Here is a 16142-nt window from a genome sequence, read left to right on the forward strand (position 1 = left end):
GGCAGTATATGTTGAAAGCTTGAATGTCCATGAAATCTTTTTCGAGCAAGCTAAATCTGTGATGACCCTTAGAAATGAAAAGATCTTAGAACAGCTAGAAAGAGCCAACACGTCAGGAACCCAAACTCAGACCAAATTACCTGACAATGAGGAAGACCCCAAGTAGAGGGATGAACCAATTTCCTTAGCACCTATACTTAGAGTTTCATTCCCAAGTGCTCTAGAAACACCTCTACCTTCAGACAAAATAGGGTCAACATGAAGAAAATGCTTGAACTATTTAAACAAGTTCGTATCAACCTTCCTCTTTTAGATGCCATCAAACAGGTCCTGACCTATGCCAAGTTTCTGAAGGATTTGTATACTCAAAAATAAAAATCTAAAGCACACATCCCCAAGAAAGTCCATCTCACAGAACAAGCCAGCTCAGTCTTCCAATATGCCACACCACCCAAACTTAAGGATTCTGGTGCCCCTATCATCTCCCGTGTCATAGATAGCCTGACCATAAAGAAAGCCTTGTTAGATCTTGGGGCAAGTGTTAACCTTCTTCCGAGCTTAGTTTACGAACTTTTTGATTTTGGAGAATTGAAACCCACACCGATTACCTTACAATTAGCTGATAGATCTGTTAAGGTATCCCTTGGAATGATTGAGGATGTGTTGGTCAAAGTGGATGAGTTCTACTTCCCCATAGACTTTCTTATTTTGGAGATAAAATCTGAAAGTGACCCTAGCCAAATTCCAATCATTTTAGGTCAATCCTTCCTTGCCACAGCCAACACATGCATTAACTATAGGATGGGAGCCATAGACGTATCGTTTGGGAATAAAAAGCTAAGGTTGAATGTATTCAATGTTATCACGGGATCTCAAAGTGAAGAGTTTAGCGAAATAAACATACTAGAGAGACTTGTAGAAGAAGCTACCTTTGCCATACCCTCATAAGACCTTCTACAAGCTTGTCTAGCTCATTTTGATATAGACAACTTCGACATAGATATGTATATGGAAGAAGTGAATGCCCTATTAGAGCCACCCATTTCCGCTCTTCCATGGACCAAGAAATATGAGTAAATGCTCCTTCCCTCTATCACACCAATAGTTTCTTCATTAGAAACCCCACCTACATCGGACAGCCATTCTTAATCATGTTAAAAGATCCATTCCTAGAGCCTAAAGTAACCTCTGACCAGAAAGCCCAAATTGTAGGTATACAAAGAGAAGATGAAGAAGCCATTAGAAGGACAATCACTGAACCAACAATGGAATGCCCCTATCTCAAAAATCAAGTACTGCAGTCACTAAGTAAGTTAGACTTAAAAACCCTACTGAGGATCCTTCACGCAAATTTCTGAACTGCATAGGCATAGATGACGTAGAGAAGCTGAGTGATCAGTTAGATCCACCATGGATAACAAAGCAAGAGTCATTTTTAAAATCATCTAGTATTATCTTAGCCCTCCCACTAGAATCAACACCTACCTCGCAACCCAAGCCACTTTCTGCTAATCATAATCCAAAGATATGTCATCAAGAAATTTTAGTGTGGACCATCATTGATTGGACTTCATCCAACCATCCACCATGGCTAGGTGTACCCATTAACTTGGTAGAACGCATGATAGTGAGCTTCACGAAGTCTAGTTGAGATGTTAAACTTAGCGCTTGTTGGGAGGTAATCTAATTTCTCTCATTTTATTTTTTTTTATTATTTTCAATTTATTTAGGACCTACTTCAGGGTTATCGAAGCTAGTTAAGGGGAGACCTACATCTGCTGTCCTTAAGGCCGAGGCTGAACTATGAATAAATTAAGCCCAAGTGAACTCTTTTCTTTTTTCTTCTTTTTATTTATCACATTCTATTTCTCTCTTCCATTAAGGATAATATCATTTAAGTTGGGGGGGAGAAAAACTGATTTAATTAAATCTTTGAGTATGGTCAGAAATAATTAGTTGTGTGTATCCAAATTTTATCTCGATTTGAAGTTACATAGGCAGCCTAATCAATGATTGATCAATAGTTTAGATAATTTAGATATATTGAGGGATAAATTATTAAAAAAATCTAATAAATAGTAAGATTTAGATCAGAAAAAATCTTTTTGGAGCAATTTCAAAACCGTCTGTCCATTGATCTCAATAAAAAATCTACTTCATGAGGGTACAAAGAGAAAGATCAAAGTATGCAAAAAGATCACCTTAATAAATTAGATTTTTAATATTTTTCACTGAGTAACTAGACCCCTTCGTCTAAGCAAGCATTATTGTTCGTGTCAAAAGATGAGAATGTAAAGAAATCTCTTGTAGTGTCAATCTTAACTCATAGTCTTTTTGACTCGAATCAATAAGTCTGAGGGATATTCTACACCTAATATCCTAAAGCCAACTAATTTGAAAGTTATTGGCCTAAAGCTCGCTACAAAAGTCAATTAGAAAGCTTAAGGGGTTAGGTAATTATACTGACTATACATATAAAAAAAGAGAAAAAAAAAGAATAAAGGGACTAAACTGTAAAAAGATACCACACCAAATCCATAACAAGTTAGAGGATTTAAAAAGTGAGATAGAAAGTTGGCAAAGAAAAAACTCTAAAAATTTTTATGGGCTTCACTTAACCACTAATTGGGTCAAATTAATAATCCAATGAAGCATCTCTTTCATGGACTAACCAGATATCAACTACCTTTAGGAATGCCTAGAATAACTTTTAATTCAAAGATAATTTGGTACACATTACTGATTTATATATTTTACTCGAGGATGAGTAAAGTTCAAGTTGGGAGGCATGATAAGTACTATAAACATGTTAATAAAAGTATTAATTTATTAATTAATTTATCTTTATTGTTAGAAATTGATGCTTCTATTGATCTTTTGCAAGAAAGATGGTTGTCAATAGAAAGAGCTCGATTCAAGGGTTAGAAAGACTTAAATGTAGGGTAAATTAGACTTAAAATAAATCCTGAATTAAAAGACAAAGGCAAGCTCAAATCTAAGTCAAAATCAAGTTAAATTGGACTCAAACCCAAATCCAATCAAGCCCATTAAGTCGATTGGTGCACCGTGGACCGACCACTCGATCCATAGGTGCGATGGCACAGTCTATGGATTTTTTTTTGTTGATCCACAGTCGCGGTGGATGAGTGAGCAGGATTCATTAGCATAATCGAATGGTGTCAAGCGATCTCGAGCGAGATCCAATGGCCGAGGATGATTTCGACAATAGAAGAGTTCTGAAGCTTTTTTATGTGCCGATCAACGATCGAGATTTGATCCAATGAATGATCCGATGGCCAGAATCATTGCCGACCTATTATAGGACTGATTTGAGCCATTTTTTAGGCCATTTGATCAACATCCAATGGCTGGCAAGGGTCTAGGAGTTTGACAATGATTAAAAGTCCAATTCTTACTCAAATTGAGCCTAATTTTCACTTATAAAACCAAGAAATCATGGAGAATTTAGGAAGAATGTGGGCAATAGCAAGCAAGCAACAGAGAGCATCTATTTCCAACTTTTTATTCTCTTTTAATTTTAAAGCTTTTGTAAGGGATTTTGAGAAAGAAAAAGAGTGCGGTTGCCAGGGTTCTTCTTTCTCTTCTTCTTTTCATAAAGATGATATTTGTAGACACCATGCACGGCTAAACTCTAAGCCTCCAAGGAGGTAGATGAGGTTTTCTTTTAATATTTATATTTTAGTTTCTTTATTATGCAATTAAGGTTGATTGTAATGACTTTTTTTCATGAATAAAATTACTTTTCTATTACTTCAAGAATTGTGGTTTTAGTTTAAACTATAATTTAGATCTTTGAATAGCCTATGGCTATATAGAGACAAGTCATGATCTAAGGATATGATTTGTGCTCAATGAGATAGGCTATGATCGGGATCTGATTATAGAATACTTTATTTATTTTTATGATTTGATACTTAGAATAACCTATGACTACATAAGGGCAGATCGAAATCTGTATCCAGCGAGATAGATTATGATCAGAGATCAATCATAACTTTAATAATTATATAATAAAGAATTAATTTATATTTTATTAAAAAAATCAAATCAAAATCTTTAGACATCTTTTTTATTTGCTTGCTTATTAAATTACAATTTCAGTTTAATTCAAACTTTTATTTTCTTTCAACCATATTTCCATTTTTTCATAGTTTTAGTTTGTGATTCAATTAAAATTCTTAAAAAATTTAAATCAAAAGTGAACATAACCCCATTGATCCCTGTGGATTTGACCCTAACTCACTACTATCTACATAGTTTTGAGTTAGTGATTTATTTTTGATGCCTACGACAGCGATCAGATATGACAAATACTCTTAATAATTTCATGTAAATCACTAGCCAGTTAATAAAATAATTGGGCTAATCCACTACAACAGTCAGTGAACAAGAAGAGGGTAGAGTACTAAGCCAACTTGAGTTCGACCCTAGAGCCCAATATGATCCAAAGCCCAAACAAGAAGATCAGTTTGATCATTTGAGAATATTCAGATCTGAGGAACTAGAAAAAATACTTGAAGTTGAAAATAATAATGAGATATCCACCCTTAGTGACTGTTGCACTCAGCCAAGATCAGAACTACTAGTTGAATCCATCATGACACTGGTCAAACCTTTGCTTGAAAAAGAAGAGCTAACAAAGGGAGATCCAGAAACACTCTCTTAGCACATTGAGTATATAGATCTAGGTCCCTTAGAATCCTGACTAGAACTTAAGTTGTACTTAGATCTAATTATAGAGAATGGGTTGTTAGCTGTCAAGGGAATTAGACATGCAATGGTCCCATGTAGGAAGTATTCTGAGGTAGATCCTGAATCACATTGGAAATTATAAACCCATATTAAGATTCAGGCATGAATAGGATGAGCACTCTATTAGTGTCCGACTGAAGATGTTAAACTTAGCACTTGTTGGGAAGCAATCCAATTTCTTAAAATTAGTCTTAATAAAAGTCTGGCTAAAGATGTTAAACTTAGTACTTTTTGAGAGAAAACCCAAATTTTTTATTTTTCTAACCTTTGCTTTAGTGATTTTTATTTTTTTAATAATAATGGACTATTCTGTATAGAAGTACCTATCAATGAATGAGTATACTTAGCCCAGATAGTATCTTTTTTTATTTTATTTATCTATCTCTATTTTATTTTTTCTTACTCCATTGAGGATAATGAAAATTAAGTTGAGAGGTAAGGATAATTAAAAAAAAATTTAAAATCTTTGAATAAGTTAGTATTTAGCATTTAGATACCTGATTAGATTATAGATTTGAGTGAAATCAAACTTTTTTTTTTGAAAAAAATTGATGCACAAATTAGATAGTTCGTGAGATACGGAGGGATTAAGTATTAAGAAAATTTAATAAATAGTTAAGTTTAGAATAGAAATAAATTTTTTTTTGAACACTTCTAATTCCTCTTACTAGCATCAAAAAAAAATTTACTTCCTATGGGTTTGTGTAGGATAACTACATATTTTTTTATATATAAAAAAAAATTTAAAAAATTTTACACTGAGTAACTGAACCTCTTTGCCTAAGCAAGCATTGAGTTTCACATTAAAAGATATAAAGAGCAAAGAAGCTTTATTATAAAGCTAGTCTTAGTACATAATCTGTTTGATTCGAGCAAGTAAACTCGAGGAGTATTTTATACTTAGTATCCTAAAGTCAACTAGTTTGAGAGTTATTGACTGAAAACTCACTACATGGATCAGACAGAAAGCTTAAGGAGTTAAGATACTCAATAGCGGTACAATATTAAAAAAATAAAAAATAAAAAAAATCAATAAATAAAGGATAAAAATAATACTACATTTGCCCATATGAAAGTAGATGATTTAGAGATAAAGGTAGGGATAATTTAGAAAAAGTTTTTAAAAAATTTAGTATTCTTGACTTAACTTCTATATTGATTAGTACTAATATCCCAATGATATAGCTCACTCACACTTTACTGAACATCAATGACCTATTTTTAAAATTACCTAGTGAAACTCAAAATTCTAAGCTAAATGGTACTTAACACTAAATTCTTTTTTTACTCAAGGATGAGCAAAGCTTAAGTTGGGAGATGTGATAAGTATAATAAATATCCCACATAAAGCATCAAAACACATATCTATTGATCTTTATTCCTTAAGAATTGATACTTTTACTTATATTTTATAAGAAAAAGGTTGCCAATGAAAAGAGCCCAATTTGTAGGTTAAAAAGAAAAAAATTTGAAATAAATCAAACTCAATTTGGACCCTGAATGAAGACCCGAAGCCAAAACAAAAGAAAAAAAGAAAAAAGAAAAAGAAAAGGAAGAAAAACCCAACTGGGCTAGTCCATTTGACCGCGTGCTCCACGCATAGTTCATAGAACCAAAACCATCTTAGCGGTCCATGATGGTCTATCAAAATAAATCGTGGCTCATGTTTGGTGCATAGACCCCACCGCATCGGGTCTACAAGCAGTCCAAGGGAACAGTGCCCCTTGGTCTTTATCACGACACACGAGCGAGTGGCTTCTTCCTGTGTGCTATCAGATAGTAGGGAGTGATTTTCTCATGGACTCGAATGGCTAAGAGAGCTCTAAACCATATAAAGCAGTGGTGGCCCACTAAAATGGTGCAATCCAATGGTTGTAAGCGATCCAGACACTCAATCGGATGGTTTACATGATTTCTAGCTAGGAGAGGACTTCTGAAAGCTTTGAAAGTGCCATCAGATGGATAGGATATGATCTTGAGGTTGATCCGATGGCTAAGAACACATCTGACCTGATCTGGGAGAGTTTTTGAGAGTTTTTAGGCCCTTTGAACTCCATCCGATGGTGGGCATGGGTTGAGGCATTTGAATACAATTAAAACTCTGATTACGACTCTTTTTCAATCTGTTTCAGCATCTATTTAAAGGCCTACCATGGGAATCAAAGGGGCATCCATCAGAGAAGTGAGCAGTCACCTAAAAACAATTAGATTTCTTTTATTTTAGAATTTGAGAGGTAGAGAAAACAGATACGCAGCTAAGGCTCCTCCATCTCAAGGAGGAGATGAAGTTCTTCATGTTACAGATTTGTTTTTCTTTTTCCCATCTTATGTATTTATTTTATGCAATGATAATAAATTTTTTCCCTTAATTATACATGTGTTGTGTTTTCTTGAATAAATTAGACTTTTAACAATTTGTTCTCTAAGAAGATGCATCGTGATCCTGATAAGATACGGTTCATGCTTGAATAGGGGATATATTATCTTAAAGTTAATTTATTTTCTTTTATATGGATTTGAGATAGTCTATACTCATAAAGGGATGGATCGTGATCCATGGGATATGGTTCGTACTCAGATAGAGATAGGTTACACTCAAAAACCAATTAATCACATGGCCTTGCATAAATAAATATCAATATCTGTTAAACAAAAAGAATGGATTCTTAATCCCTAAGATGTGTTAAGTTTAATTTTTTTTAATTAAATTATCCTATTGATTAGTTTTTGGAAGTTCTCAATCAAAATATTTTTAAATTCTTTTATTTTTTTTCATAAAACAATCGCCCTAGATCCCTGAGGATTCGATCCGACTTATCTTGTTCTACGGAGCAGTAGTTGGTTAATTTTTATCTTTGATCGCTCTCTTGATAGGAGCGCATCAGACCGGCAAGTAGAGCTTCATATTTTGCCTCATTGTTGGTGGATGAAAATTCAAAGCGCACTGTATATCCAGCAATATCGACTTCTGAATCGATCAAGATCAGGTCGGCCCCAGCTCCAGAAGTATTCGATGAGCCATCGACATGCAGTATCCATAACTCCTCAGAATCAGATCCTATGTCTACCTCCTCACCCCTTGAGCTTTCACTAGCTTCTGAGCACTCACTAGCTCTTGAGCTTTCTCCATCTTGTGAGTTTGGCCCATTCAAAATGGTACATTCTAGGATGAAGTCTGTCAGCACTAAGCTTAATGGAAGGCCTCAGACAATACTATACGTCCAACTCAATAAGTTCAAGAGCCCACTTTGTAATTCATTCTGAAGTGTTTCGTCGGTGGAGAACGGCCTTAATTGACTGGTCAGTAAGTAGCACAACAGTATGGGCCTGAAAATAAGGATGTAGTTTCCTTGCCGTGACAACCAGTGTAAAAATTAGCTTCTCTAGCTTAGAGTATCTGGTCTCCACATCATGAAGGATTTTACTGGTGTAATATATGGACTTCTGAACCCATCCTTCTTCTCAGACAAGTACTGAGCTGATTGCTACTGGAGAAATGATGATATACAACAACAACTTCTCGTCGGATTGAGGCTTCGAGAGTAATGCTGGAGAGCTGAGATACTGTTTCAACTCCTCAAATACTTTTTGGTATTCCATAGTCCACTAAAAGTCTTTCGGCTATCTGAGAGTCTAAAAGAAAGGAAGGCAACTGTCGGCCGACCTAAAAACAAAGCAGTTAAGCAAGGCACCTTACTGGTAAGATGCTGCACTTCCTTAATGATTCTTGATGGTGTCATTTCAAGAACCATCTTGATCTTCTCGGGATTTACTTCTATGCCTCTTCGTGAGATTATAAATCCAAAAAATTTACTGACGGTAATTTTGAAGGTACATTTCACTGGATTTAGCTTTATCCTGAACCATTAGACAGTGTCAAAGGTCTCTTGGAGGTCGGCAACATGGCCTAGGACAGCTCGACTCTTGACAAGCATGTCATCTACGTATGCCTCCATATTGTGGCTGAGCTAATTTTTAAAAATTTTATCCACCAACCATTGATAGGTAGTTCTTGTATTCTTTAAACCAAAGGGCATTACCCTATAACAGAAAAGTCCTCGATTAGTAACAAAGGCTATTTTCTCCTCATCTTCAGATGCCATCCAGATTTGATTATAACCGATGACGGCTTCCATAAAACTAAGGAGCTCATGCTTAGAAGTGGCATCTCTAGCTGGTCGATTTGGGGCAATGGATAGCTATCCTTTGGACAGGACTTGTTCAGATCAATAAAATCGATACACATGCATCACTTTTCATTTGCCTTCTTGACCAGCACAATATTTGCCAGCCAATCTAGGTACATGACCTCCCTGATGAAGTCGGCTTTAAGAAATTTGTCCACCTCGGCTATAGCTCTCTGGTGCTTCAGGATGAAACTCTGCTTCTTTTGTTTCACCAGACAATGAGTTGGGTCCACCTTAAGGTGATGGGATATCACCTTCGGATCGATGCCGAGCATATCTACAGCCGACTAGATGAATAGATCTGTATTTTTCTGTAAAAGAGCAATCGATCGATTCTTGGTTACCTCATCCAGATGTGAGCCAATCTTCACTATCTGATCAAGATCCTCTCTCCTTAGAGGGACATTCAGGAGGTCTTCAGTAGGCTGGGCACATTCCTCAATCAAATCATCACGAGCATCCAACCATATCGGAAGCTCAGGCTGGACCTCTGCTTGGACTAGCTGGCCCTCTGTTCAAAGCTTGGCAGCAAAGCATTGATAAGCCGTGGCTTGATTGCCTCGGATCTGCCTCACTCCTTCCTTCGTGAAAAATTTCACCATCAGATAGTAGCTCGAACCACGGCCTTTATGGTCCATAAGCTCAGACAGTCAAGGATTGCATTATAGGCCGAGGAAAGTTTGACCACCAAAAAGTTGACTTGAATTATAGTTCGCTGTGGTGGAGTGCCCACGATAAGAGGGAGCCTGATCATCCCTTTTAGAATCATCGAACTTTCAAAGAAACCCTGAATTGGGATGTCAAATCTAGTCAGCTGGTCTGATGTGAACCCCATTTGAGTAAAGACAAAAAATATAAAATATCGATCAAGCTTCTATTATCCATAAAAATATGGTATACATTAAAATCGATGATGTTTTCCATTACAACCACTGCATCATTATGCAGGGTAAGTACACCTTCAGCATCCCGCTCGGTGAAGACAATGGTATCCTCACCCACATCTTGAAGCCTTGGCCTCTTTGCTTCTGGAGGCTCCACCGGCCTAGATGATCCTCCAATCATCATATGGATTTCTCCTCGGATGGGTCGGTCTTCCACTATCATCTGTCCTCCTGCTTCTTGTCTCTCTTGCTGCACTGGAACTGAATGTGGCTGAGGTAAAGGAAATGGTTGCTAAGGCAAAGAAGGCGGCTGTCGAGCTCTTGAAGGTCGACGTTGAGGTGCCGCCCTCCAGATGAAATGGTTCAGTCTCTCCTACCTGATGAGCCTCTCTATCTTGTCTCGGAGCTACAGGCAATCTTCGGTATCGTGACCGTGGTCACGATGATAGAGGCAGCACTTATTTGGATCACAACGGTGCTCTAGTTTCATCCGCATCTGTGGAGGCTGAGGCAGCTCGGCTCAGACCTCCATCAACACCTCCCCTTTGGAAACAATTAAGGGCGTATAATTATTATAATGCCCGAGGGGTGAGGATCGCCAATCCCTTTTTTGAGGACTTCGAGATCGATGATTTTGGTTCTCGTTCCTCTGCCTTTGGAATGGGGATCGGAAGTGCTGATGGTTTCTCCTCTCCCATCTTGGAAAGCGCTCTTTATTCTGTCCTGCTACAACAGCACTGGCAGGGATCTCTTCTGCAAAGGCCTCTTTCGTGCGGGTATACTTCTCTGTATGAGCAAGCATATCCAAAAAATCTCAGAGATAAGTCTTAATTAACGACTTCTTTAAATCGTTCTTCAGTAGGCCACCCATCATCACGACCATTGCAGTCAACTGATCCAGATCATGAACCTCTAAAGTCACCGCATTGAAATAGTTGATATAAGTATGGATCAACTCGTCCTCCTTCTGCTTGATGGTGTGGAGGTAGTCGGATTACTTCTGCTGCCGTCGGTTGCTGACAAAGTAACGGATGAAGGATCGATACAAATCGTCGAAGGAGTGGATGAAAGCTGGCTTCAAACTTGAGCACCACTGTTAAGCCGCTCTTTTGAGAGTGGGAGGGAACACTTGACAAAGGATTGAATCAGATGCTCCTTGGAGGAGCATTGCTAAGTGATCAATGGGGTCGACAGTCCCATCATAAATCTCTGGCTGAGGCAGCTTGAAGTATCGAGGGAGTGGCTCCTGCACTATCCTCGAGATGAAGGACGGATCACTATTAAACCCCTCGTAAGATTGCATCGAGGAGTGGTTATTATTGAGTGCATTTTCAATTTTCTTCTCCATCTGTTTATTGAGCATTTGAAATCGTCTTCTGATATGAAGATCTCGGGCGATGCAGGCCTTAGAATGCTGTGGAGAATGACAATCGGGGGTTGAATCATGCCCCGATTGCGGACTAAGAGATCTCCGTCTAGTCAGCTACTGAGCCCTGAAACGACTCTGATGAGCATGTCTCCTCTTCGGGCTCTAAGAAGGCACATGCGGCTCTAATTGTGGTGGCGGCTGAAGAGTCAAATGTGAAACTGGATTTGGTGGGGGCACCACCACGGGAAGTGCCGATGGTGCCATCGAGAAAGCCACCGATTGCATCGCTGAAGGAGATGCAGGGGCAGCCTGAGCAAGCTATGGCACCGTTGGGGGAGGCGCCAAAGTAGTCTGGACAACTTGAACGATGGCCGTCAAGTTTTGGACCTACTGGAAGAGCAGGCTGAATTGATCCGCTATGACCAGTGCAGGTTAGGATGGTGGGAGAGTCTCAATCGTTGGTTGCTACGCCCGACTATTGGCCTGACTCTCCGTATGGCGAGAGGCGGCGGCGTTGGAGAGCCGGGATGATGTTCATTTCAAAGGCATAATGAAGATTAGGCCCTTCCTCTATCTGTTACTGCTTAATTCAGTCAAGGTCGAAAAGAAGGTGGTTGAGTCTCGCACAGGGATGCTAGCACTGGAGTGACCTACAAAACAAGTCTAAACCAGAGATTTTTACTTCGACGAAGATCCTCCGATGCTCAAGTAAGATTCAAAGAATAATAGGAACAGCAACGAGTTTTCTGAGAGGGTTTGATTGGCTTATCTTGGTCCTCAGGGCTTTGGCTGCTTCTATAAAAGGCTGTCGAACAGCTGGTTAAACAGCTGTGAGATCGTACGATCTCGAGATTGCAGGGTCATTGAACATACTATTGTGGGTGAGATAATTCTATCCTTAATCGCTCTCGCAAAATCAAAGAAATTGGTTACACACGAGTCTATCCACTCGAGATGGACAACTGTCACGCACATCAGAAAATGGGTCGGCTGTGATAATAAAGGCAACCCATGTGCTAAGACATTAGCCTGCTGAGGTAATGGAGATAACCAATATGCCGGACAGACCCACGGCAGACCAAACACAAGCAGCTCTGCTTTACATATGATTCTGCTCTTAAGTCAGCGGTTCCGGTGATAGTTTGAAGACCTGAGATATCCTATGATTGTCACACTGATCCGAGATACTCACTGTGACCACTGTAATAAAAATATTATCAAATATCATAATAATATAGCAAGCGCATTATCATGTTTCAACTATTGTCCTAGTGGTGGTTGCATTCTTTTGAGCTATATTTGGTCAGGGGATGCGTGGGACGCCTTTTATATCAACATCTACAAGCGTACGCAGGGACGTTTTGCATGTCCTTAGATGCTTTTTTTTTGTGGGGGTTTGGGTGTGGGGTTGGGGGAGGGTGGTGCGGTGGGGTGGTGGTCGGTTAAGATGCTTGTTACAACAACCAAGAAAAGAGGCATGTTGCATGAAATGAACCCATTAAACACTATATCCACAATTCAGCACAGGTAGCTCAATGACTTGCTAGCATTTCTTCTCTCTCCGTGCGTTATTTCTAAATCCATAAAAGCATAAAATCGCCTTATCCTCGATTCCATTCTCTCCGAAACTAACATTAGAATGCATTGAATCAAGCCTTTTCCTAACTCTATAATTAGACATTAGAATGTACTAAATTAAGCTTTGTCCTAATATTCTTTCCAACACATTTAGCATATTTTTTTTGAGTTGTTTCAACAAAATATCCTGGCATACCTACAAGCATATCCAAGGACAATCTGCATGGCCTTGGAGGTTTGTCCCAGTTTATGCATAATCCACCACAGAGACCTCAATGACTTGCCAGATTTCTTTCTTTTGTCTGCACTATTTCATAACCACTAAAGCATTAAGGGAGTGTTTGATTGGAGAAAGTTGAGATATGAAATCAGAATGAGAATGGAAGAGAAATCTAGTTCCGACTATATTTTTGAGAAGAAATGAGAATGATCCAATCTATCCAAAACTAAATTCCTACTCTCCCTTAAAGATTTAAATTTTTATTTCAATTCTGATTTCGATTGCAGTCACGAACTTAACGCTACGAAAGATTTATCTATTCCAATTTTAATTATAATCCATCTCGATTTCAATCACCTCCTAAATTATTTTACTTAATGTTATGAAAAATTTATCTATTTCAATTTTAATTTTAATTCATTTCCATTTCAATCACCCTCTAAATTACTTTATCTATTCCCTTCTCTGACACAACTAGAAATTACGAGCAGTAAAAATGAAGCCTTGTCCTAATCCTTTTCCCCAACAGCATGAATGCCTGCCCTCCAACGTCCGGATCGGCCACATGGAGAGAAACCACCAGGCCGCCGGCACGTGGCGGAACGTACCGCATTCGAGGGCATTTTCGTCATTCTGCCAATTCCTCGAGGACTCCTTTAGACTTTAGACGCTCTTCGTCGCGTCTTCGGTCACCAACTCAACCGTAAACCCCCTCCCCCTACCTAAGCCTTAACTCCTATTTATCTCTCGATCTTCGGTTTTCTTCCTTAAACATTAACCCTAACCCTAGTTCGAGCCATGAAGATTTCTCTTCTGCCGGCGGTGATCCGGGAGATGCTCCTCCACCGGGGGCCGCTGCTCCGGTACGCGGCCACGTGGACGGCCGTCCTGACGGCTACGGTGGCGGTGACGTCGTTCGCGCCGGAGATCGCGTTCGTGTGGGCGTTGTCGCCGGAGTCGGGTTTCGCCCAGCGGTGCCGGGCAGGCGCCGTTAGGGTTCCAGTGGAGGGGCCGGCGGGAGAGGTGGTGTGCGTGCCGGCGCAGCTATTCGGGCGGTCGAAGGCGGACCTCTTCGTGCCCCCGCTCTTCGCCGCCCTGGTGGTTTGGGGCTCTGCCTTGTTCGTCCGATCCGTCGGGCTGTGGGAGAGCGAGGAGGCGATCGGGTGATGGTGATTTCTGAACGTTGATTCCTGCGAGATTTCGAGGGACGCGGAGGACGGAGAAATTGTTGTATTCTTCGGGTCGAATTTGCGGCGCACAAGTACATGAAACTTCCTGAGGCCCTGTTCTTCGTATAATTCCGTGCCGTTGGATATGAGATTTGTAGGAATAATGGCCGTTCGATTAATCCGCTTGCTTGTGAATTGCTGCATCTTATGATTCGATTATGGTATTGTTTGCCGAAAAATTTAAGCCGATGGTCGGTTGGATAGCTGATATGCCAGATCTGTCAGGTTGATCTCGATCGATTAGGAGATAGCATTCATTTTTTTTTGTAGCTTCAAATTTCTAATAAAACGCATGTTACAAACTAAAAAAGTAATTAAGGACATAATAACTCGTATTGAGAAACTAATCAATGATGGACCGATAAGGTGAAAGAAATATAATTGAGTGCCAAAAAAAATATTCTGTGGAAATGGTTGTCGAATAGGAGGATAAAGATACAAGGAGTCATGGATACTCCAAGAGAACTCATTGTAATTTTAGATGGTAATGTATTGGAGGTGGCATTGGGGTGCCAGAACATGGTCTGGGTCTGTTGGAATGAATATTTGGATGACCGGCTAGGATAACCATGTGGACAAGGATATTGGCCAATGATTCTATTTGGAATGTAGCCGACTAAGTCAGAAAACAACTCATACAACATGATTATTTTACAGTTCGGCACTCTATCGACTATCTTGTTCGACATTCGGTTAGGACACCTCGTCAAATGATTGAATACCTACAACTATAATTTTTGGCCTTGAAAAAGTAGGGATCGGAAGACGGTTACTCAATGTGGGCATTAATTGCCCATAATTATCAAACAGTGGACGATAGTAACTATCCACTAATAGCCCATTACTCACCAATAACTTCCTCATTCTGGAATAATAGTCGACGATGATTATCAAATAATGGCATTTCCACTCTATAAAAGGAGGGTAAGAGGGAAATCCGGATAAGTGATTTTTATCTGATTCTAGCCTTCATTCTGTGCCTCCATCACTATAATCTCCGATAAGTGGACTTCCTATGCAGGTCACTTCTTCATCTGTCGGTCAAGTGTATTCTCCTTCATGGCAGCCCGATTACCTTGTCGGAGTTCAGCAGCAATAGTTTGACATGTCAGATAGGGGGCGGTGGTAGCGTAGTTGTCCCCAATAGGAGTCATGACAAAAATCAGGACACATAATGTATCTACTAGCACCGCCTGACACTCGTCGAGACATGAAGCACCTCTGGCAACTAATGCGGAGCCTAGCGCTTCACGTCCGATGATCACAATGGATCAACAACAGTTTGCTGCTCCTGTGTAATAGGTCAATACCTTAACAGAGGCCATTCATAGTCTTCAACAGACTACGAAATGGCAACAACGCCAACACCTGGAGGAGCCAGCACCATAAGTTGTGTCGTCGAGGCATAGTCGACGTGCCCCTTCTTCGCATTGTCCATACACTTAGCACTCGCATTGTGCCAACCCACAACCTCTTCAGCACTCACATCATGCCAATTCTCAATGCATCTGGCATTCGCGTCGTGCTGATTTTAAAGAACTATGGTCTCCTTCTCCTCAACAGGCATCCAAAAAGGAGAAGCAATCATGTTCTCCTTTTAGTTCGTCTGAAGAAGATTCCACACCTAGATATTTCCATCATCCTAATAAGACACAACAGCGATTCAATGACTACAACCGCAAGCTATAGAAAATCAACCACCAACTCATGCGGTTGCAAGAGGACAATCGAGGTCCTTCCAACATCCTCGGCATCAACACACGTCTTTCCTTTTCTCGATGGAGTTTGGACGAGCTGATTCCAACTCGATTCATGATACTGTAAATGGAGCCCTACGATGGTTCCACTGACCCCCTCGACCATCTGGAAAGCTATAAAGCTCTTATGTTACTTCAGGATGGC

The 16142-nt window shown here is 39.6% G+C and overlaps 1 protein-coding gene across 1 annotated transcript; it reads left to right on the forward strand.

Moving 5' to 3' along the window:
* Positions 1 to 13702: 13702 nt before the first annotated feature.
* On the forward strand, positions 13703 to 14359 carry LOC105033826 (uncharacterized). Its single transcript, XM_010908758.4, has one exon. The coding sequence runs from the start codon at positions 13810 to 13812 to the stop codon at positions 14176 to 14178; it is 369 nt and encodes a 122-aa protein (XP_010907060.1). The 5' UTR covers positions 13703 to 13809; the 3' UTR covers positions 14179 to 14359.
* Positions 14360 to 16142: the final 1783 nt, after the last annotated feature.

The sequence above is a fragment of the Elaeis guineensis genome, chromosome 10 (assembly GCF_000442705.2).
Source record: "Elaeis guineensis isolate ETL-2024a chromosome 10, EG11, whole genome shotgun sequence".
In the NCBI taxonomy this organism is placed as follows: Eukaryota; Viridiplantae; Streptophyta; class Magnoliopsida; order Arecales; family Arecaceae; genus Elaeis; species Elaeis guineensis.

Coding starts and splice junctions, on each gene's coding strand:
- LOC105033826 (XM_010908758.4), top strand. CDS start 13,810: ATGAAGATTTCTCTTCTGCCGGCGGTGATCCGGGAGATGCTCCTCCAC.